Source organism: Triticum urartu, chromosome 7A (assembly GCF_056163025.1).
Source record: "Triticum urartu cultivar PI428250 chromosome 7A, HENAU_Tu73, whole genome shotgun sequence".
NCBI classification, from domain to species: Eukaryota; Viridiplantae; Streptophyta; class Magnoliopsida; order Poales; family Poaceae; genus Triticum; species Triticum urartu.
In genome coordinates, this window is record NC_141879.1 from 24154197 (window position 1) to 24177126 (window position 22930).

Consider the following 22930-nt stretch of genomic DNA (forward strand, 5'->3'; position numbering starts at 1 on the left):
CCGCATTTTATGATTATGAAATTTGGCAGATGGATGTCAAAACTGCATTCCTGAATGGATTTCTGGAAGAAGAGTTGTATATGATGCAACTGGAAGGTTTTGTAGATCCAAAGGGAGCTAACAAAGTGTGCAAGCTCCAGCGATCCATTTATGGACTGGTGCAAGCCTCTCGGAGTTGGAATAAGCGCTTTGATAGTGTGATCAAAGCATTTGGTTTTATACAGACTTTCGGAGAAGCCTGTATTTACAAGAAAGTGAGTGGGAGCTCTGTAGCATTTCTGATATTATATGTGGATGACATATTACTGATTGGAAATGATATAGAATTTCTGGATAGCATAAAGGGATACTTGAATAAAAGTTTTTCAATGAAAGATCTCGGTGAAGCTGCTTACATATTAGGCATAAAGATCTATAGAGATAGATCAAGACGCTTAATTGGACTTTCACAAAGCACATACCTTGACAAGATTTTGAAGAAGTTCAAAATGGATCAAGCAAAGAAAGGGTTCTTGCCTGTGTTACAAGGTGTGAAGTTGAGTCAGACTCAATGCCCGACCACTACAGAAGACAGAGAGAAAATGAAAGATGTTCCCTATGCTTCAGCCATAGGCTCTATCATGTATGCAATGCTGTGTACCAGACCTGATGTGTGCCTTGCTATAAGTCTAGCAGGGAGGTACCAAAGTAATCCAGGAGTGGATCACTCGACAGCGGTCAAGAACATCCTGAAATACCTGAAAAGGACTAAGGATATGTTTCTCGTATATGGAGGTGACAAAGAGCTCATCGTAAACGGTTACGTTGATGCAAGCTTTGACACTGATCCGGACGATTCTAAATCGCAAACCGGATACGTGTTTACATTAAACGGTGGAGCTGTCAGTTGGTGCAGTTCTAAACAAAGCATCGTGGTGGGATCTACATGTGAAGCGGAGTACATAGCTGCTTCGGAAGCAGCAAACGAAGGAGTCTGGATGAAGGAGTTCATATCCGATCTAGGTGTCATACCTAGTGCATCGGGTCCAATGAAAATCTTTTGTGACAATACTGGTGCAATTGCCTTGGCAAAGGAATCCAGATTTCACAAGAGAACCAAACACATCAAGAGACGCTTCAATTCCATCCGGGATCTAGTCCAGGTGGGAGACATAGAGATTTGCAAGATACATACGGAGCTAAATGTAGCAGACCCGTTGACTAAGCCTCTTCCACGAGCAAAACATGATCAGCACCAAAGCTCCATGGGTGTTAGAATCATTACTGTGTAATCTAGATTATTGACTCTAGTGCAAGTGGGAGACTGAAGGAAATAAGCCCTAGAGGCAATAATAAAGTTATTATTTATTTCCTTATATCATGATAAAGGTTTATTGTTCATGCTAGAATTGTATTAACCGGAAACATAATACATGTGTGAATACATAGACAAACAGAGTGTCACTAGTATGCCTCTACTTGACTAGCTCGTTAATCAAAGATGGTTATGTTTCCTAACCATAAACAAAGAGTTGTTATTTGATTAACGAGATCACATCATTAGGTGAATGATCTGATTGACATGACCCATTTCCTTAGCTTAGCACCCGATCGTTTAGTATGTTGCTATTGCTTTCTTCATGACTTATACATGTTCCTATGACGATGAGATTATGCAACTCCCGTTTGCCAGAGGAACACTTTGTGTGCTACCAAACGTCACAACGTAAATGGGTGATTATAAAGGTGCTCTATAGGTGTCTCCAAAGGTAGATGTTGGGTTGGCGTATTTCGAGATTAGGATTTGTCACTCCGATTGTCGGAGAGGTATCTCTTGGCCCTCTCGGTAATGCACATCACATAAGCCTTGCAAGCATTGCAACTAATGAGTTAGTTGCGGGATGATGCATTACAGAACGAGTAAAGAGACTTGCCGGTAACGAGATTGAACTAGGTATTGGATACCGACGATCGAATCTCGGGCAAGTAACATACCGATGACAAAGGGAACAACGTATGTTGTTATGCGGTCTGACCGATAAAGATCTTCGTAGAATATGTAGGAGCCAATATGGGCATCCAGGTCCCGCTGTTGGTTATTGACCAGAGATTTGTCTCGGTCATGTCTACATTGTTCTCGAACCGTAGGGTCCGCACGCTTAACGTTACGATGACAGTTATTATGAGTTTATGCATTTTGATGTACCGAAGTTAGTTCGGAGTCCCGGATGTGATCACGGACATGACGAGGAGTCTCGAAATGTTCGAGACATAAAGATTGATATATAGGATGGCTATATTCGGACACCGGAATTGTTCCGGGTGATTTTGGAGAAAACCGGAGTGCCGGAGGGGTTACGGGAACCCCCCGGGGAAGTAATGGGCCTTATTGGGCCTGAGGGGAGAGAGAGGGCAGCAGCCCAAGAGGTGGCGCCCCCCCCCTCATGGGGAGTCCGAATTGGACTAGGAGGGGGGGGCGCGGCCCCCCTTTCCCTCTCCCTCTCCCTCTCTTTCCTTCCCCCTCAAGTCTCCTAGTTGGACTAGGAAAGGGGAGTCCTACTCCCACTAGGAGGAGGACCCCCCCTCCCCTTGGCGCGCCCCATAGGGCCGGCCGGCCTCCCCCTTGCTCCTTTATATACGGGGGCAAGGGGGCACCCTAGAACACACAAGTTGATCCTCGTGATCGTTCCTTAGCCGTGTGCGGTGCCCCCCTCCAGCATATTCCACCTCGGTCATACCGTTGTAGTGCTTAGGCGAAGCCCTGCGTCGGTAGAACATCATCATCGTCACCACGCCGTTGTGCTGACGGAACTCATCCCCGAAGCTTTGCTGGATCGGAGCCCGGGGAGCGTCATCGAGCTGTACGTGTGCTAAGAACTCGGAGGTGCCGGAGTAACGGTACTTGGATCGGTCGGATCGGGAAGAGGTACGACTACTTCCTCTACGTTGCGTCATCGCTTCCGCAGTCGGTCTACGAGGGTACGTAGACAACACTCTCCCCTCTCGTTGCTATGCATCACCATGATCTTGCGTGTGCGTAGATTTTTTTTGAAATTACTGCGTTCCCCAACAAACCCTAGGGTCAAATAATCGGTATATCGACAAGATGAGGCTCAAGGTGACACCTAGGGTCAAATCATCGATATATCGACAAGATGAGGCTCAAGGTCACCCCTAGGGTCAAATCATCGATATATCGACAAGATGAGGCTCAAGATAACTCCTAGGGTCAAATCATTGATATGTCGACAAGATGAGGTTTAAGGTGACACATAGGGTCAAATCATCGATATATCGACTAGATGAGGCTCAAGGTAACCCCTAGGGTCAAATCATCGATATATCGACAAGATGAGGCTCAAGGTGAACCCTAGGGTCAAATCACCGATGTGTCGACAAGATGAGGCTCAAGGTGAACCCTAGGGTCAAATCATCGATATGTTGACAAGATGAGGCTCAAGGTGAACCCTAGGGTCAAATCATCGATATGTCGACAAGATGAGGCTCAAGGTAAACCCTAGGGTCAAATCATCGATATGTCGACAAGATGAGGCTCAAGGTGAACCCTAGGGTCAAATCATTGATATGTCGACAAGATGAGGCTCAAGGTGAACCCTAGGGTCAAATCCATGAATCTAGATGACAGAATTTACTAACTTAGCACATGACAATCAAAGTTCACTCACATTCATAAAGGTTCATCAAGGTTGGATCCAACACCTGATCTCACAAAATACATAGACAAAGGTTCACAAAATACATAGACAAAGTTTCAGAAATAGATACTAAAGTACTTAATAGATGATTATCATCTTGATTACAACACTGCTGGATCCAACACCATAGATCACAAATTCATCACTGAAGTACTTGTGTCACAAGTTCATACTAAAGTACTGGATAGAAGATTATCATCTAGAGACTAATAGATGATTATCATACTAGAAGGCACCCTACTCATCTAAGATGGCCTTCACACCCTGAAGCTTCAACTTTATCTTTTCCTCAGACTTTTTAAGCTCAGAAATGTGATACTGCAGTTTAAGCCTCTCTTCTGTGAGCCTCTCCTTCTCCTTCAAATGATTGAACTTCAAGTTCCTAATCACATTGGCTTAGCATATGTCAGGTTCTTCAGAGTTTCATAGTTTAGCAGCATCTTCTTCTTCTCCTCCTCTGTCTTTGACAGCTCTGCCTTCAAGTTCCCCACTACAGTCTCAAGCTCAACAATCTTCACATCAACATATTCCTTCTGCTCCTTCTGATTGTTTAACTCCACACCCCTCTGCTGCTGGGTATCCAAGAGAGAATTCACATCAGCATACAAACTGTCATAGTTCTCCTATAGTTTCTTCTTCTCCTCCTCTTTCTTTGACAACTCTGCCTTCAAGTTGCCAACTACAGTTTCAAGCTCAGCAATCTTCACTTCAAGATATTGCTTCTGCTCCTTTTGATTGGTTAACTCCACACCCCTCTCCTGCTGGGCATTCAAAAGAGCATTCACATCAGCATACAAACTGTCATAGTTCTCTTGTAGTTTCTTCTCTTTTGTCAGGTTGTGAATTGCAAAGGAACTCTCTAGATTGTCATTGGTCCTAGCTGACTTAGTCTCCTCATACATATCCCATAGCTTGGCCAATGCCTTCTCCATTGAGTCTGGCCATTCAAAATCAATCAATTGAACTACTCCACAGTTTATGCCTTCATGTATTATAAACAATAAAAGAATAAATAATTGTCTAAGACCATCAAACCAACAGGTTCATGTATCTAATATGTGCACTGTTAAATAGACAAATTAACAAGTCACTAAGCACTCACAGGTTCCTTACCATACAGCAGACAAATTAACAATGCCCACTGATAAACAAGTCATTAAGCACTGACCATAATAAACAATGACTACCATCCACTAATGAGAACACACTCCAACACAGTGGCTAAAGCAAATTAAACAAAGACAAAGCACTTAACCAAGCTTAACAACTTGATAAACAAAGGAGTAAGCACTGGCCACAATAAACAATGTGTGGTAAGAACAAGCTAAAAAAATTCACTAATGACAAGGCATGTCATAATAGGCAAAACAAAGACCAAGCTAAAAAAATCTTAAGAGCTTGATAAACAAAGCATTAAGCAAACAGCTTCCTTTACACAGGATGTGAATCATACCTTATTAGCACATCCAAGAAACCTCCTGCCCGTGTGCATCCCTTCAAATGCTACAAAGCGTTCGGCCGGCTCACCGTGTTCACACAACACATTCACATCTGCGTCAGTGCCATTGAAATTTGGATCGTGCATCGTAGCTGGAAGCTGTGGGAGCAAGCAAAGAGAAGGCTAGGTTCAGATTGAGCTCAGTGAAAAAATCCCCAATTCACTAACCCTAACCCTAGCTCTAGGTATCTAACCAACTGACCTTGATGATGCCATCGCAGGAGGAGGAGATGTTCAGGACTGAATCCTCACTGGTCTCGTCGCTCCACGACACCATGGCACCGGGGAGCAGCAGAATGGCGGTCGGCGGTCTGGCGGCGCCGGGGAGGAAGAACAGAGTGAGGAGAGGGCGAGGAAGAGGCGAAGTGTGAGGAGAGAGCTGGATCGAACCTGTTTTTACCCACACGCCAGAGCAGTAGCGGCCGCCACGCCGTTAGACGGCGTGAGCTCGCGGCCGTGATGCCACGTCCCCAAAATCGGGCCCCACCTGTCATAATAGTGCTTAAAATGCCCCAACAGAAGGTTTGGTGTTTTCTGCAAATGATTAGGCGCGAAATCAGTGTTTTCTGGCACAAAAACATAGAAGAGTCTTTTCTGCAACCCTAGGCTTCAATGTGGTGGTTTTTTGCAATTCACTCGACCGCAGGAGGTCCCCCAAGGTTTCCCAATCACATTCCTCGTACTCCTTCCTGGCGTCCCAACGGTACGAGCAATACAAACTCCACGACTTCTCAAGAAGGTATAACAAGTTGTTCAAATGGTCGCCCCAGTCCTCGACATCACTGAGCCGGCAAATACGCCTGTGGAGTAACATCTTCTTGAGGTTTGCATCCACGGCATAGATATGATCCTTGCTGCCAAGCACCACCACGTCACTCCAGGAGAAGGGAGAATCGCGATCGAAGAGAGCGAGGAGACTGGACGCGACCTCCATCATCGCGGTGTTGGTGGGGGCGAGGGCCAGTGTCCTGTGGTTCTTCATCATCATGGACCACAACAGGGGCACCATGGTCTTGGTTTTCCCTGTCCCGGGAGGCTCGCAGATGAGGCGCACCCAACACGACGTATCTTGTTGCATTGCTGAAACGCAGTCCAGCACCGCTTTGTGCTGTGAGGGGTTGAGCTTGAATTTCTCGAGACCATCATCAAGCGCCTTGTCTGGTGGTATTTGTGGAGGTGGTTTTGGCAACAACAAATTGCGCTCTTGGCCAACCTGCCATGATAACATGAAACATACATAAATACTCCCTCTGTCTTACATTTACAACAACCGAAATTTCTGTCATACATAAATACCGTCCGCTCTCAGATTGAACTACCAAAATGTCTTACATTTAGAAACAGACGTAGTAGGTCGCAACATACTGACTGAGAGCAGTTGGTAGCTAGAGAAACTAAAGAGGAAACCATGTGAACAATCAAGAAAAATGCATACCATTGGAGCATACTTGGCAATTTTCTCAATGAGCTTAATGTCCCTGTGATCGGTGGTGGGTAGCCGGCTCGGAGCATACATTGCCGTCTTCTGGTTGATCAGGTGCACCGCGAAAAGAGATAACGCGATCTTTTCTGCCCTTCCGTTATGTTGTTTGAGCGGTAGACTACCTGACAGCAGCTCAACCAGAGTGTGGACATTGAAACCCTCGATCACTGCGTCGCCTCTAACGATAGCTATGGCGCACGACTGCTCCGGCGCCGACGTGCACGTCGGCCTCCGGTGCGTCAACAGCACCACAATGTCGTCCTTGGGGAAATAACAGTCGCCGTCACCAGTCGACGACCAGAGAGTGTACCCTAACAGTGACCGATCGGAGAGTGGACGGTACTCCTCAGTCTACCTTAGCCACCGGTGCGTGGCCGATGCCTTCCAGCGCGGCGCGGACGCCGGCGCGCCTCTCTTCCATCAGTGGCACCATGAAGGACCTCGTGTAGTCTCTGATTGAGGTGAAAGTCGCCGGGATTCTCTTCATCTGAATGTCGCAGCGGCAACAGATTAATTACGGAGTAGCAGATTGGAGTTGGGTATGCAGGTGGAAACCAAAAGGAGTGAAGAAAGAACTTGTCCGGTCCTTGTACAAGTCTTCGTTGAGCAGGTCCTGGAGCTCCCATGAGAAGGTCGGCTGCTCCTCCTTCGGATCCAGCGTGGTGGAGTATTTGGCCAAATCTGCCCTCGTCGTGCTGAAAAGGGGCGGCATATAATGCGCCTTCTCCTGACCCGACGCAGGGTCGCCGTCGATCGCCGCCTTGGTCCGACCAAGCTATCGGACTCCGCCGGCCCCAAAATGGCCAGTGGCGGTGGCTCGGTTCCAGTTCAATGCCGCCGCGGCGAGGCGGCGACGAACCGGATGTTGGAACATGGCCGCCACCAGGTGAAGACGGAAAGATCTGCATTTACCAACCGTCTCCTTGCCGGCCCGCTGGTCACGTGGCACTTTTTTATGAATTTTTGTTTTGTACAAAAATGTCAAATTTGCACAGATGTTGTTCAGTTACATGGCAAATTTAGAAAATTATGTGTCATAAATCATGTCACATATTTACAGTAAAGCTTGTAATGGTCACATGGCAAATGCTGGATTTTTTGCCTCTAAAACATGCTAAATTTTGAACATGCTATCTACTGGTCACGTGGCACTTTTTTATGAATTTTTGTTTTCTACAAAATGTCAAATTTGTACAGATATTGCTCAGTTACATTGCAAATTTAAAAATTATGTGTCATAAATCATGTCACATATTAACAGCAAAGCTTGTAATGGTCACATAGAAAATGCTGAATTTTTTGCCTCTAAAACGTGCTAAATTTTGAACATGGTATCTACTGGTCAGATAGCACTTTTTTATGAATTTTTATTTCATACAAAAACGTCAAATTTGTAAAAATATTGGTCAGATACATTGCAAATTTAGAAATTATGTGTCATAAATCATGTCACATATTTACAGTAAAGCTTGTAATGGTCACATGGTAAATGCTGGATTTTTTGCCTCTAAAACATGCTAAATTTTGAACATGCTATCTACTGGTCATGTGGCACCTTTTTATGAATTTTTGCTTTGTACAAAATGTTAAATTTGTAAAAATATTGCTCAGATACATTGCAAATTTAGAAAATTATGTGTCATAAATCATGTCACATATTTACAGTCAAGCTTGTACTGGTCACATGGCAAGTGCTGGATTTTTTTCCTCTAAAACATGCTAAATTTTGAACATGCTATCTACTGGTCACGTGTCACTTTTTTATGAATTTTTGTTTTGTACAAAATGTCAAATTTGTAAAAATATTGCTCAGATACATTGCAAATTTAGTAAATTATGTGTCATAAATCATGTCACATATTTACAGCAAAGCTTGTAGTGGTCACATGGCAAATGCTGATTTTTTTGCCTCTAAAACATGCTAAATTTTGAACATGCTATCTAATGGTCACGTGGCACTTTTTTATGATTTTTTGTTTTGTACAAAAATGTCAAATTTGTAAAAATATTGGCTAGATACATTGCAAATTTAGAAATTATGTGTCATAAATGATGTCACATATTTACAGTAAAGCTTGTAATGGTCACATTTTTTAAATGTCAGATTTTTTGCCTCTAAAACATGCTAAATTTTGAACATGCTATCTACTGGTCACGTGTCACTTTTTTATGAATTTTTGCTTTGTACAAAATGTTAAATTTGTAAAAATATTGCTCAGATACATTGCAAATTTAGAAAATTATGTGTCATAAATCATGTCACATATTTACAATAAATCTTGTAATGTTCACATGTCAAATGCTGGATTTTTTGCCTCTAAAACATGCTAAATTTTGAACATGCTATCTACTGGTCACGTGGCACTTTTTTATGAATTTTTGTTTTGTACAAAATGTCAAATTTGTAAAAATATTGCTCAGATACATTGCAAATTTAGTAAATTATGTGTCATAAATCATGTCACATATTTACAGTGAAGCTTGTAGTGGTCACAGGGCAAATGCTGGATTTTTTGCCTCTAAAACATGCTAAATTTTGAACATGCTATCTACTGGTCACATGGCACTTTTTTATGATTTTTTGTTTTGTACAAAATGTCAAATTTGAAAAAATATTGCTCACATACATTGCAAATTTAGAAAATTATGTGTCATAAGTCATGTCACATATTTACAGTAAAGCTTGTAATGGTCACATGGCAAATGTTGGATTTTTTGCCTCAACATGCTAAATTTTGAACATGCTATCTACTGGTCACGTGGCACTTTTTTATGAATTTTTGCTTCATATAAAATGTCAAATTTGTAAAAATATTGCTCAGATACATTGCAAATTTAGAAAATTATGTGTCATAAATCATGTCACATATTTACAGTAAAGCTTGTAATCGTCACATGGCAAATGCTGGAATTTTTGCCTCAACATGCTACATTTTGAACATGCTATCTACTGGTCACGTGGCACTTTTTTGTGAATTTTCGTTTTGTACAAAATGTCAAATTTGTAAAAATATTGCTTAGATACATTCCAAATTTAGAAAATTATGTTCATAAATCATGTCACATATTTACAGTAAAGCTTGTAATGGTCACATGGCAAATGCTGGATTTTTTGCCTCAACATGCTATCTACTGGTCACGTGGCACTTTTTTATGAATTTTTGTTTTGTACAAAATGTCAAATTTGTAAAAATATTGCTCAGATACATTCCAAATTAAAAAAATTATGTGTCATAGATCATGTCACATATTTACAGTAAAGCTTGTAATGGTCACATGGCAAATGCTGGATTTTTTGCCTGTAAGACATGCTAAATTTTGAACATGCTATCTACTGGTCACGTTGCACTTTTTTATCAATTTTTGTTTCATACAAAATGTCAAATTTGTAGAAATATTGCTCAGATACATTGTAAATTTAGAACATTATGTGTCATAAATCATGTCACATATTTACAGTAAAGCTTGTAATGGTCACATGGCAAATGCAGGATTTTTTGCCTCTAAAACATGCTACATTTTGAACATGTATCTACTGGTCACGTGGTACTTTTTTATGTATTTTTGTTTCATACAAAATGTCAAATTTGTAAAAATATTGCTCAGATACACTGCAAATTTAGAAAATTATGTGTCATAAATCATGTCACATGTTTACAGTAAAGCTTGTAATGCTCACATGGCAAATGCTGGATTTTTTGCCAATAAAACATGCTAAATTTTGAACATTCTATCTACTGGTCACGTGGCATTTTTTTATGGTTTTTTGTTTTGTACAAAATGTCAAATTTGTAAAAATATTGCTTAGATACATTGCAAATTTAGAAAATTATGTGTCATAAATCGTGTCACATATTTACAGTAAAGCTTGTAATGGTCACATGGCAAATGTACTATTTGTATGCAAAGTTTGAAAATGTTTTCTACTAGTGACATGAGAATTGTAAAAAAATTGTTTTTGTACACCATGGCATAATTATAGTCTTACGTACATGCTAATGGAATATGTGGATCCATTTTTTCCTAAACATTGCCAAATTTGAGGGGAATATATTAATGGTCACATGGAAATGTCAGAACATTGTTGTAGGAATGTTGCTCTCTGCAACAAGACAATTATTTTGATGATGATTTTGTGGTGGTAACATGGCAAATTCACAAAAAAAATGAATTCACATGGCAAACTTATGAAATCTTGTGTTCCAAATCATGGCAAGCAAGGAAAATTTTGTCATTGTCACATGGAAAATGTAGGAAAGTTTGTTCTCTACAACATGATTTTTTTAATAAAAATTGTAATGGTCACATGACAAAATTTTGAATTTTAGTTACAAAATGACCATTATATAAGCTTTGGTGTCATGATATATGTACAATTGCAATGATGCATGATCATTGCAATATGTTTGGTGATACAAATCATGGTAGTTTCATTGCATACACGATGGCAAAGTTTTTCATAGCATATATTATGGCAATTGTTTTTTGTCCTTTGTGTTATAGAACATGACAGATTCATTGTTTACACCATTGCTACTTTTTTGCATCACATCACACAAAGTAGTTTAGTTTAGTCTGTTTAGATCTTTGCAAATTTTTGGGTGATATCGAACATGACAGTTTTTTTAACACAGTACAATCAAAGCCGCTCACATACACGAGCATACATTCAACCCTATGAACGCACGCACACACGCACACCCTACCCCTATGAGCATCTCCGAGAAGCCCGAGCCGACATAGCATCTTGAAATTTTACAAAGTCAAAAACATGCGCCTCCCAGTTGACGAGAACGTCTCCTTCCACTGAACGAACATCGCGGGAAGCCTAAAATAAATCCAGGAATAATGCGAGCACCAATGTCAAGTCTACGACTTGAACTATTGGCATTTTTTGTTTGATTTGTGGTGGCAACTTTGGACATAGGAAAGCATGGTCAATACTAATTTGGGCAAATTCAAATGATTGTTAGCAGTCATTAGGCACAACTTATAATTTCCTAAAATTCCCTAGATATTTAGAAATCAATTATATTCAACAATTTTCGATGTGAGCACGACAAACTTTTCTAAATTAACCATGTTGTAGAATATATTTTTTGTATTTTACCATGTTATCTTATTTTGAGGATAATTTTTTACACACTGTTGCCATGATTTTTTAGGTACTTTTATGTTGTTTGCTTTTCTATTGTCTTTTTTAGAATAATTTATGTTATTCATTCTTTTATGAAGTTCCCAATCTTATGATACATTAACTATTTATTTAATTATTGTCCTCTTTTTTTACATGTTATCTCTCTATATAAAATGCTGGATATGTGGCAGTTTATTTTATACATCATGGCAATTTATTATTTATGGCATGTCAAATTTTATTATTTTGGATCATGGTCATTTTACTATTTATGGCATGGCAATTTTATTAATTAAAACATGGCAATTTCATTATTTTATAGGATATCAACTTTGCATCAGTCTTAGCTACAACTTGAAAATGTCTGCCATGGTAATTTCTTGTAGGCTTTTTCTTATTGTAGATTAATACGCAAATTTGTCGTGTAGGTGTTTTATTCCTGTTGTAATGGACAATGGCAATTTCCCATTGGAATTTCCTTCCGTAGTTGACCATAGCAGATGTTCTTTTTGTAGGGTTCCGACCATGGCAAATTTCTTGTAGGTATTTTTCCTTATACATTTTGTGTGTATTTTTTTCATGGTCATTTTTTTGGAGGGCTGGTGCCAAAAAAATGGTCACGTAAATAAATAAAAATGAATATATCTAGAACTAAAATACGTCTAGATACATCCATTTCTCCGATAAGTAATAAGTACTCCCTCTGTAAACTAATATAAGAGCGTTTAGATCACTATAAGAGCGTTTAGAACATTAATTTAGTGATCTAAACGCTCTTATATTAGTTTACAGAGGGATGTTCTAAACGCTCTTATATTAGTTTACGGAGGAAGTACTTTAAATAATATTAGCAAAAATGCCCGTGCGTTGCAAGGGGAGAAAATTTAACTTTCCTAGCATAGACTAAAATATAAACAATTATTTAATTTATGATCCACGACAATTATTCTCAAGATGAACAACAATTATGCTTTCAATCATACCGTCTTTGCAAAATGATCACAGATCAGTTTGCGGCTTCATAGTTTCATTCTCGCCTCCATGCCACAATCAAATGAGAAGAAAGAAAAAAAGGTTTCGGAATAGGCCCATCTTGGCCGACATAGGGGAGAATTAGAAACGTATTATTTTTTGCTGCTCCACAATTGAATCGAAGAAAGAAAAAAGTGTGGAGCAGCCTAGCTCAGCCCACGTGTCGGAGAAACATAAAAGGTTTGTGGTACATTGGTAGATAGATGACGGCCAAAACTATTATTGGACGGAAGAATCCTTCCTTCCTTTAATATTCATTTAATAATTAGTATATGTACCTAGACGTATCTAGATGTATCTAGACGTATCCATTCCTTTCATATTCATTTAATATAGAAATAGAAACTTTTTTGAAATTCACGATAATTTTTCATTTTTGTGAACATTGTTTCTAAATTAATAAACATTTTACTACTTCTGAAACATTTTTCAAATTTAACATTTTTCTAATTTGGCACTTTTCTAAAATCCCAAATTATTGAAAGAAGAAAAAGAAAAACGAAATAAGAAAACAGTGGCGTCCCTCCCCGATCATGGGCTAGCCTAATAGGGTGCACGGCTTCTAAAACATTTTTCAATATTCACATTTTCTTTTGAAATCCCAAATTATTTTAAATAAGGAAAAAAAATAAAAAAATGAAATAAGAAAAAGAGGAGTCCCTCCCCGCTAATGGGCCGGCCCTATAGGGCGCGAGGGAGTGATGTATATATAAGGATTTTCCTCTGTTTTTCTTTACAAACACTTTGGTTATTGCATTGCGGCCGGACATAATTGGCATGGGTTCGAGTCCGTTTCAGAGCTTTATTATTATTTATTTTTAACGTAAAATAGCGACAGATAAAACACAAAAAATGTACGAAAAACATCGATAGACCAAAAATAGTGGAGAAACAATCCGTCCTTTAATATTAGGTATAGATATAGACATAGATATATATATAGATATAGAATGGTTCATGTCTCGGTACGGCCAGGTTTGGGGGCAAAAGAAAGCATTCAGAGATGATTAGTTCGTTCCTTGCTGTTACAGTGAAATTAAGGTGCATGCTTATACGAGCAGAGACATGCATTGATGCATGTGTAATTTATTCACGTCAAAGTATAAAGATACAAGTAATTTACATCCGGTAAATGGAAATCAGTCTCCAGTCGCAGCTCTACAAGCATGAACAGCTACACATCGGGAGGCCGCAGCTAATTACATTTACCTCTCTCAACCTTTCCCGGGTCTGTGATCATATAGGAGTATAAGCTAGCACTTGCAACAGTCAGCAAATACTTACTTATTCGCCGCCCATCCCTGCAATCAGATGAGGATGAGGAACGGACGGCGACGCAAAATGAATCAATCAAGAAAGAACAAGGAAGAAATGCTTGTGCGGTTCATCGAGGCGCCTGACATGCATGCCGGCGTGCCCCGCGCGCGCACGAACCAGAGCAAGCATGGCATGCTCACTGATGCGGCGCCGGGTAGCCGACGGGCATGGCGTAGGGCGGGTGGCCCGGCCCCGGCGGGAACATGACCGGCGTGCCGACGGCGGCGGGGACCATGTGGCCCGCGACCGGGTGGCCCATGGGCGCCCCTCCGTACATGCCGACCATCCCGGGATGCTTCATCATGCCCCCGGGCGGCCCCCCTAGCGCGGCGGGGGCCTGGCCGGTGATGGGCGGCACGGCCTGGGCGGCGTTGTTGATGCTGGTGATGTCGTGGATGCTGGAGCGGCGGCGGTCCCGGTTCATGGAGTTGAGGCGGATGAAGTACTTCTGCGCGTGGCTGGCCACCTGCGTGGGCGTCCGGGAGATGACGAAGTTGCGCGAGATGCTCCGCCAGTCGCCCTTGCCGAACTTGTCCAGCCCCAGCAAGAACAGCCTGCACGCCACGCCACGCACGCCGATCATCAAGAAGATGCAGAGCTTCCTCTGTTTTCCATGGGAGATCCGATCCGAGCTTTCTTTCTTGTATATATAGTACGTACCTGTGCTCCTCCTCCGTCCACGGGATGCCCTTGCGCCGCTCCTGCTCGGCCTTGGAGCAGCCCTTGCCGGAGTCGGAGTCGAAGCTCTTCCGATCCTCGCGCCGGTCCTTGCTAGGCGCCGCTGCGGCGGCAGGGGTGGAGTCCTCCCCGGCGTAGCGCGGGAGGGGGACGCGGCCGGCGTCGATCGCGCCGACGTCCTCCACCAGGGCCTCGTAGTGGCGCCGCACCTCCTCCGTCGACCGCGCCGGCACGCTCGCCGCGAGCGCCGCGAACCAGTCCTCCTCCGGCACGCCGTCCAGCGGCGGCGGTGCACCGGATGCCACCGCGTTCTCGAACGCCTTGTCCTCCTCGTTGGTCCACGCCGCCGTGGCTGCTCTCTGAGTGGCCATCGTGGGCTGTGCCGCTAGGCCGGCGGCGGCAGAGGCTTATCCGCAAGGAAGGAGGTGGGAATCGGCGGCCGGCTACGTGCGCGCGGGATCGGTCGGGTGGGTCGCACACAAGCGCGCTCCCTTTTGCTGTTGGCCACGCACGCCCGCCACGACCCACTGACCAACCTTATCCATTCGTCCACAGGCTCTGGTGGATAGCTTTGCCCGCCAAAAACATCTCTCTCGCTCTCTGTCTCTCCGCGCGCGCATCGCAGGCTCCGCCGCGCCGCAGCTCTCCGATCTCTCGCCGGCGGCCGGCCTCCATGAACACAACGACGGCGAGCGCTGCAAGGCTAGTTGCCGCAAGCCGCCCGCCCTCTGCGCCATGCTGCAAACGCAGACACCATGCTCGAAACAGGGGCGGACCAGGGATTTGGATGCAGGGGGGCCGAGCTAGTAAAAAGATCCAGTGCCCAAAACATTACTCCTATATTCCGTTTCACATTAAGAAAAAGGGTGTGTCTATGTGTTAGTCGACTGAGACTTAACAAGGGATAGTGTATATGAGAAGAAAAAGAAAAAAACTGAATTTTTTTTTGTATGAATCTCAATGCAAGATCAATAGAATACAACATCAACTGAGACATAATGAAGTCTAAGTCGACCGAGACTTAGCAAAACTGTAAGAAAAAACCCATTAAATTTGTAGCTGCTAATTTTCATATGAGGACTTTTATTTCATCAAAAGGGATCGTAGCTGCTAATTTTCTTTCTCATCTCCCATCTTACATCGAGAATTCAAAGCAACGTGCTTAAAAAATAAATCCATCTATTGTTGTTTGGCGACGCTTTTCTGTTGAAGCTGCTAAACTAGAAGTCTCTGAATTAGCATCACATGTCAGACAATCTAAAGAAGCTAAACCTGACTAATATTTTTGACACGCAAGATCAAAATTGGGAAATATTTACTAGCACTAATGCTCAGTAAATAGATAGAGTTAAAGTTGACATTGCCTAATTAGTGGCCAGAGAACGAGATCGAATGCACGTCGTCATCACGGAGCCGGATATCATCGGATGTTAGAGCAACTCTAGCAGACCCTACAAAAAGCCCCGAGCCGTAAAATAACTGTCAAAATACGGGCCGGTACGAAAAATCCCGTTCGAACAGACCCCACAAACACAGCCGGCCCGCAAAAAAATGTGAGGGGCGCGGCAAAAACTTGACCCCAACTCGCGAATATGCAGGTTTGCCCTTTCCCCGCCCCGTCGGTGCCCTGCATATAGCGGGAGTGGTTGGTGGGGAGGACATTTCAGCACGCGCTTTTCCCCACTAACCACCTCCCCTCTTCCCCTCACCCCACCGCCGGGCCGCCGCCCAAAATTCCGGCGAAAGTAGCCGGCGGGAGCACGCCGAAAGGCTGCCACACGCACGAGGTGGCCCTCCCCCCTCCTGCGTCGGCGGCCCAGAAAGTTGCGGATCTGCGGCCCTTCATCGCGGACGGCCGGATTTGGCATTTTTGGTCGCCGGTGGCTGCGCCAAGCAATGGGGTGGTCGGGGAGCATCTCGCGCAGCTCCGGCAAGGTCGCATCGCCGCATACAGGTACGGGTTCGTCCTCCCGCCGCCGCCGCCGGTTCGCGGGCATCGATTCGGCCGGCCGTCCACCGGGTTCGGCGCTCGCGCAGCGGCTCTGTGGCTCACCGATGCCGCTCATACAGTGCGACGACTGCACGCAGACAGTGCTGCGGCTAACTTCGGGCATGCCAAAGCACTCCGAATGGGTATTCTTCAAATGCGAAAACGATGGGGTACGTGCGGTTTTCATTCGGCTCATTTTGATAGCTCATTCTTTGGTTCAATTGCGGTAGCTCATTTCGAACATGCTCATTCATGTGTGTAGGAAGATGGATGCTCATTTTGGTTTTGGGAAGGAAAATACATTAATTTATTGATAGAAAAAAATTAATAGACGTTCGTGCACTCCTTAGTAGAATCGAAGGCAATGTTGCGGCTGTATATGCAACTAGAGGGGAAGCAACGTCTACTTCTTTCGAACGAAAAATGAAGAAAGAAGAATGTAAAATCAAGAATCCACAGATCAACAATGAATGCATGGAGAAGATATTTGTCCAACTAGTGGGAGCAGTTATGGAAGTTGGAAATCTTCTAAAATGCATATTTGTGGTTCTTGTTTTCTTTGTCTTGCTATTCTAGCAAAGATTTGATGAAAAAACAAAGAAATGCATCATGTTCCTGTATTCAATGTTGTTGAAAAAAAATAAAGAAATGCATTATGTTGGATTAAATTGAGGTGCCAATTTAGATTTTCCTGGTAGGGAGGAGCGGCGCTTGACCAGACCCCGCAAAGTCGACCCGTAAAAGAGCATATTCCATGAATATCTTTTTTACGGTCAGTTATGTGGGATCTGCATCTGCGGCCGTCCGCGTCGCCCGTAAAGTTGTTTCTTCGTATACTGCAAACGCGTTTTACAGACCGACGGGATACGGGGTCGGCTAAAGATGCTCTTAAGGAGATGAGCCGCACGGTAAAAATTTAGGAACAGGGATCTCCTCCGTAAAAGTCCTCTAGTGAGCCCGTACGTCTACGATTATTGTAATTTTGGTAGGTAGCAGGAGATCAGGACTTCTGGAGCCAGTTTTTTTTTTAGGGGTACTTCAGGAATCAGGAACCAGCTGGGGTGAAGGGCGGCTCCGGCGCAATCGAAATACAGTTTTTTAGGGCTACTGCAGTCACAGATTAATTAAGGGAGAGCTGACGCATTTGACGCTAAGCTAGCACCAGGAAACATCTTGTCATGAGTGGCTTCCACGTGGGCATTTTCTCCACGTTAGAGAGAAGTATTCCCTCCGTTCGAAATTATTTGTCTTAAAAATGGTTGTATCTAAAACTAAAATATGTTTAGATACATTTATTTTTTCGACAAGTAATTCCGAGCGAAGGGAGTAGAGGATAACGCATGCTTTGTTGTTCCGTTCTTCGGTTTTAGAATTAATTTATTTTCTCTCAATGGTTATTATGGCTTTTCACATTTCATGCGTACGGCGGATGCGGTCGAGCAGACGTACACACCCGCGGACGCTATTGTTTTGGCCATGTAGCTTAGGCTTGTCCTTTTGATCTTGTTCGGGTTTTCTTTTATTTTTTTCTTCACCGAATTTTCCCTCTTCATTTTTATATTTGTTTTATTTTTTAATCCGTGAAAGTTTTTCAAGTTTAATATAATATGGTTTGAAATTCAGGAACATAGCTAATTTTTTTGGACGCCGATAACTGCCACACATGTGGCATATCGGCTAGTTGTGCCACACACACGAAGACGACCCCGCCCGCACAACCGCGTCCGGACGCGCGCAACCACAGCCCGCACGTCCCGTGTGTGGTAAAATCGTCCAGACGTCCGGGCGAACCACCGCGCTGCCCGCACGACCCAACACGCTAGTCGTCCCGGACTCCTTTCGATCCCCAGATCGACCTGCCGCCGTCGTCTCCTACCTCTCGACCCCCTTCCTCCACCGCCTTCCTTCTCTGGTTGCCATGGCAACCAGAGCAGATCCCTAGCGCCTCCCGACTGCTAACCACCCACCCCCCAACCCCGCCCTCCCAAGACGACGAGCTAAAAACAGGTGGATCTCCGATCTCCTCCTGTTTCTCACCCTTCTTCTGTCCAGAAATTTGAAACTGCACATTTCCCACGAAGAAGGTGACTAGATCCACGTTGTCAGGGCAAACACCCAACGAATTTGTGTGTATTCACATTTGCCCACGGACATACGCCAGATCTGCCATATACTATGCTAGAGTTGAGCTAAGCTTATGGGTTGGCTTGGTGCGAGTAGTTGGTAATGAAGGATGCGTATGAATCACTAAAATAGGGAGAGAAGGGAGGAATTTGGCATAGGGAGGGAGGAAACAATAATTGCCACTTGTATATAACGTCAGTTGCCACCTATCATTGTCGTTAGCTGCCATCACATTATGTTGTTGCTTGCCATCCTATTTTATTGGCTGTTGCCATCGCTTCAAAATGATAGATGGCATCCAGATTTTAGAAAAGAGACTGAATGTGCATGTCCTACTTGCCATGATGTGTTGATTGCCTACGCAGGAAATATGATAAGATTGTCGTGTTATCTTCGATGTGCAAATAGCAAGAATGCATTTTGCGGATTGTTGATGCGTTCTTGTTCATGCAGTGATTGAAAACACAGTGGCAGAAAAAAGCGGAAGAAATGAATCACGAAGACGGCACTGATTCTTGGTTTTCCCAAATGCCGCAAACGCCCCCTTGGGATGCAGCAGAGTACAATCAACTAATTTCTGCAGGGCCGTTGCTGCCACTACTAGAGCAGTACGCAGGCATCGGTACGATGCATGAAAAAAAAGAAGGAACAGTTGCCATGTTTGTGACGAGGAAGATGCAATTCTAGTTATGTCATACAATGTCATTTTTCGCAGGTTCTTATGACTCAACCACACTCACGGGGATACCATGGCAAGTTCAGTCACAGGGCGCTAACACTGACAAATGTACGGGCGACCAACTTCAAGTAGATAATGTGGCAAATCAAGGTAATGCATACAAAAAAGAAACATACTGGTGTGGCCACGAAATTAAACTTGCAAGGATGGCAAAAGACTCACGAGTTATATGGGAAAAATGTACGACCTTCATGCATCACGTGGCATCAGGTGGCAACCATGTACCTGCCATCAACGTCGTACCAGGTGAGTCCATGAAGTGAAGTTGTGGATAGTGAATTAGGAGAAGGAACATAGGTGACATTCGGGTTGTCATGCCTGGACAACTACAGTTGCCATGCCATGATAACTGCAGTTGCCATGACTGGATAGCTGCAGTTGCCATGTGTCATAAAAATGTGATTGCAAATGTCTAAACAATTGTGAATGACAGGTGTGAACAAATATGTCTGGCATGGATGCACCGCTACATGTGCCATGTTGTACAAACTACAGTTGCCATGCATTGACCAACCGCTAAACTGATCACAGGTTTTTATGGTGCAACCATGATACGTCTCCAACGTATCTATAATTTTTGATTGTTCTATGCTATTATATTATCAACCTTGGATGATTTATATGCATTTATATGCTATTTTATATGATTTTTGGGACTAACCTATTAACCTAGAGCCCAGTGCCAGTTTCTGATTTTTTCCCCTTGTTTTAGAGTATCGCAGAAAAGGAAAATTAAACGGAGTCCAATTGACCTAAAACTTCACAGAACTTATTTTTGGACCAGAAGAAGCCCACGGAGTATCGGAGATGGACCAGGAGAGTCCTAGGCTGCCCACGAGGGTGGGGGGTGCGCCCACCCCCTGGGTGCGCCCCCTGCCTCGTGGACAGCCCGGAGATCCACCGACGTACTTCTTCCTCCTATATATACCCATATACCCTAAAAACTTCGAGGAGCGGAATAGATCAGGAGTTCCGCCGCCAGAAGTCTCCGTAGCCATCGAAAACCAATGTAGACCCGTTCCGGCACCCTGCCGGAGGGGGGAACCCCTCACCGGTGGCCATCTTCATCATCCCGGCGCTCTCCATGACGAGGAGGGAGTAGTTCTCTCTCAGGGCTGAGGGTATGTACCAGTAGCTATGTGTTTGATCTCTCTCTCTCTCGTGTTCTTGAGGTGATACAATCTTGATGTATCGCTAGCTTTGCTATTATAGTTGGATCTTATGATGTTTCTCGCCCTCTACTCTCTTGTGATGAATTGAGTTTTCCCTTTGAAGTTATCTTATTGGATTGAGTCTTTAAGGATTTGAGAACACTTGATGTATGTCTTGCATGGGATACCCGTGGTGACAATGGGGTATTCTATTGATCCACTTGATGTATGTTTTGGTGATCAACTTGCGGTTTCCGCCCATGAACCTATGCATAGGGGTTGGCACACGTTTTTGTCTTGACTCTTCGGTAGAAACTATGGGGCACTCTTTGAAGTTCTTCGTGTTGGTTTGAATAGATGAATCTGAGATTGTGTGATGCATATCGTATAATCATACCCACGGATACTTGAGGTGACATTGGAGTATCTAGGTGACATTAGGGTTTTGGTTGATTTGTATCTTAAGGTGTTATTCTAGTACGAACTCTATTATAGATCGAACGAAAAGAATAGCTTCATGTTATTTTACTATGGACTCTTGAATAGATCGATCAGAAATGATAACTTTGAGGTGGTTTCGTACCCTACAATATTCTCTTCGTTTGTTCTCCGCTATTAGTGACTTTGGAGTGACTCTTTGTTGCATGTTGAGGGATAGTTATGTGATCCAATTATGTTATTATTGTTTAGGGAACTTGCACGAGTGAAAGTATGAACCATAGGCCTTGTTTCAACGCATTGCAATACCGTTTGTGCTCACTTTTATCATTAGTTACCTTGCTGTTTTATATTTTCAGATTACAAAAACCTATATCTACTATCCATATTGCACTTGTATCACCATCTCTTTGCCGAACTAGTGCACCTATACAATTTACCATTGTATTGGGTGTGTTGGGGACACAAGAGATTCTTTGTTATTTGGTTGCAGGGTTGCTTGAGAGAAACCATCTTCATCCTACGCCTCCTACGGATTGATAAACCTTAGCTCATCCACTTGAGGGAAATTTGCTACTGTCCTACAAACCTCTGCACTTGGAGGCCCAACGACGTCTACAAGAAGAAGGTAGTGTAGTAGACATCAAGCTATTTTCTGGCGCCGTTGCCGGGGAGGTTAGCACTTGAAGGTATATCTTTAGATCTTGCAATCGAATCTTTTAGTTTCTTGTTTTAGCACTAGTTTAGTTTATTAAAAAAAACTACAAAAAATGGAATTGAGTCTGCCTCGTACACTTCATATTTTTAATATCTTTCGTGAGAATGATGGAAAGGAAAATTGTTCTCGAGTGCTAGAAGAAGAATGCATTAGAATGTTTGGCACTAAATCTTTGTATGATTAGCATGATTGCAATGTTGTTAGTATGAATTCCTTGAATAACTATGATGCTAATGATATGCAAAGCCACAAGCTTGGGGATGCTATGTTTGATGAAGATGATATTTTTTGTCTCCCAAGTTTTGATGAGCAAATTTATTATGATGATAGCATGCCTCCTATTTATGATGGTTATATTGATGAAAGTGGATTTGGAGAGGTCATGACTTTATTTAGTAATGATTCCACTATTTCGGAAGAGGTTCCAATTGATTATGAGAACAAAGTTGCTAGCTATGATGATTATTGTGATGACATGTATGCTATAAAGAATAATGATATTCATGAAACTTGTCATCATGATTTTAACTTTCAATTGGATTATGCCTCACATGATAGTTATTTTGTTGAGTTTGCTCCCACTATTATTCATGAGAAGAATTTTGCTTATGTGGAGAGTAGTAAATTTTCTATGCTTGTAGATCATGAAAAGAATGCTTTATGTGATGGTTATATTGTTGAATTCATTCATGATGCTACTGAAAATTATTATGAGGGGGGAACATATGCTTGTAGGAATTGCAATAATATCAAGTTTCCTCTCTATGCGCTTAAAATCTTGAAGTTATGCTTGTTTTGCTTTCCTATGCAAGTTGATTCTTGTTCCCACAAGTTGTTTGCTTAAAAAATCCCTATGCATAGGAAGAGGGTTAGACTTAAATGTGATAGTCATATTCTTCATGATGCTCTCTTTATGTTTCAATTCTTATC

At 42.8% G+C, this 22930-nt stretch overlaps 3 protein-coding genes across 3 annotated transcripts; all 3 read right to left on the reverse strand.

The window, feature by feature from the left end:
- Window positions 1–3756: 3756 nt before the first annotated feature.
- LOC147957155 (uncharacterized) lies at window positions 3757–5687 on the reverse strand. Its single transcript, XM_087536602.1, has 4 exons — window positions 5584–5687; window positions 5396–5504; window positions 5149–5292; window positions 3757–4681 (listed from the first exon to the last, which is right to left on the reverse strand). Exons 1-4 carry the CDS (start codon window positions 5685–5687, stop codon window positions 4319–4321), a joined length of 720 nt encoding a protein of 239 aa, XP_087392728.1. The 3' UTR covers window positions 3757–4318.
- A 62-nt stretch (window positions 5688–5749) lies between these two features.
- LOC147957156 (uncharacterized) lies at window positions 5750–7163 on the reverse strand. Its single transcript, XM_087531599.1, has 3 exons — window positions 7032–7163; window positions 6629–6937; window positions 5750–6406 (listed from the first exon to the last, which is right to left on the reverse strand). The coding sequence occupies exons 1-3, from the start codon at window positions 7161–7163 to the stop codon at window positions 5750–5752; spliced, it is 1098 nt and encodes a 365-aa protein (XP_087387725.1).
- Window positions 7164–13915: 6752 nt separating this feature from the next.
- Window positions 13916–15596, reverse strand: LOC125520871 (transcription factor MYBS1). Its single transcript, XM_048685915.2, has 2 exons — window positions 14823–15596; window positions 13916–14716 (listed from the first exon to the last, which is right to left on the reverse strand). The coding sequence occupies exons 1-2, from the start codon at window positions 15209–15211 to the stop codon at window positions 14299–14301; spliced, it is 807 nt and encodes a 268-aa protein (XP_048541872.1). The 5' UTR covers window positions 15212–15596; the 3' UTR covers window positions 13916–14298.
- Between the last annotated feature and the right edge of the window lie 7334 nt (window positions 15597–22930).

What these genes read in the sequence shown, in the direction of transcription:
- LOC147957155 (XM_087536602.1), bottom strand. Translation starts at nt 5,687, where the DNA reads ATGACAGGTGGGGCCCGATTTTGGGGACGTGGCATCACGGCCGCGAGC. An exon ending in TGGCGTGTGGGTAAAAACAG is followed by an intron (nt 5,505 to 5,583) that starts GTTCGATCCAGC and finishes CGGCGCCGCCAG; the next exon opens with ACCGCCGACCGCCATTCTGC. An exon ending in CCTGCGATGGCATCATCAAG is followed by an intron (nt 5,293 to 5,395) that starts GTCAGTTGGTTA and finishes TTGCTCCCACAG; the next exon opens with CTTCCAGCTACGATGCACGA.
- LOC147957156 (XM_087531599.1), bottom strand. Translation starts at nt 7,163, where the DNA reads ATGAAGAGAATCCCGGCGACTTTCACCTCAATCAGAGACTACACGAGG. An exon ending in GCCACGCACCGGTGGCTAAG is followed by an intron (nt 6,938 to 7,031) that starts GTAGACTGAGGA and finishes TATTTCCCCAAG; the next exon opens with GACGACATTGTGGTGCTGTT. An exon ending in TTGCCAAGTATGCTCCAATG is followed by an intron (nt 6,407 to 6,628) that starts GTATGCATTTTT and finishes TTATCATGGCAG; the next exon opens with GTTGGCCAAGAGCGCAATTT.
- LOC125520871 (XM_048685915.2), bottom strand. Translation starts at nt 15,211, where the DNA reads ATGGCCACTCAGAGAGCAGCCACGGCGGCGTGGACCAACGAGGAGGAC. An exon ending in TGGACGGAGGAGGAGCACAG is followed by an intron (nt 14,717 to 14,822) that starts GTACGTACTATA and finishes CGTGGCGTGCAG; the next exon opens with GCTGTTCTTGCTGGGGCTGG.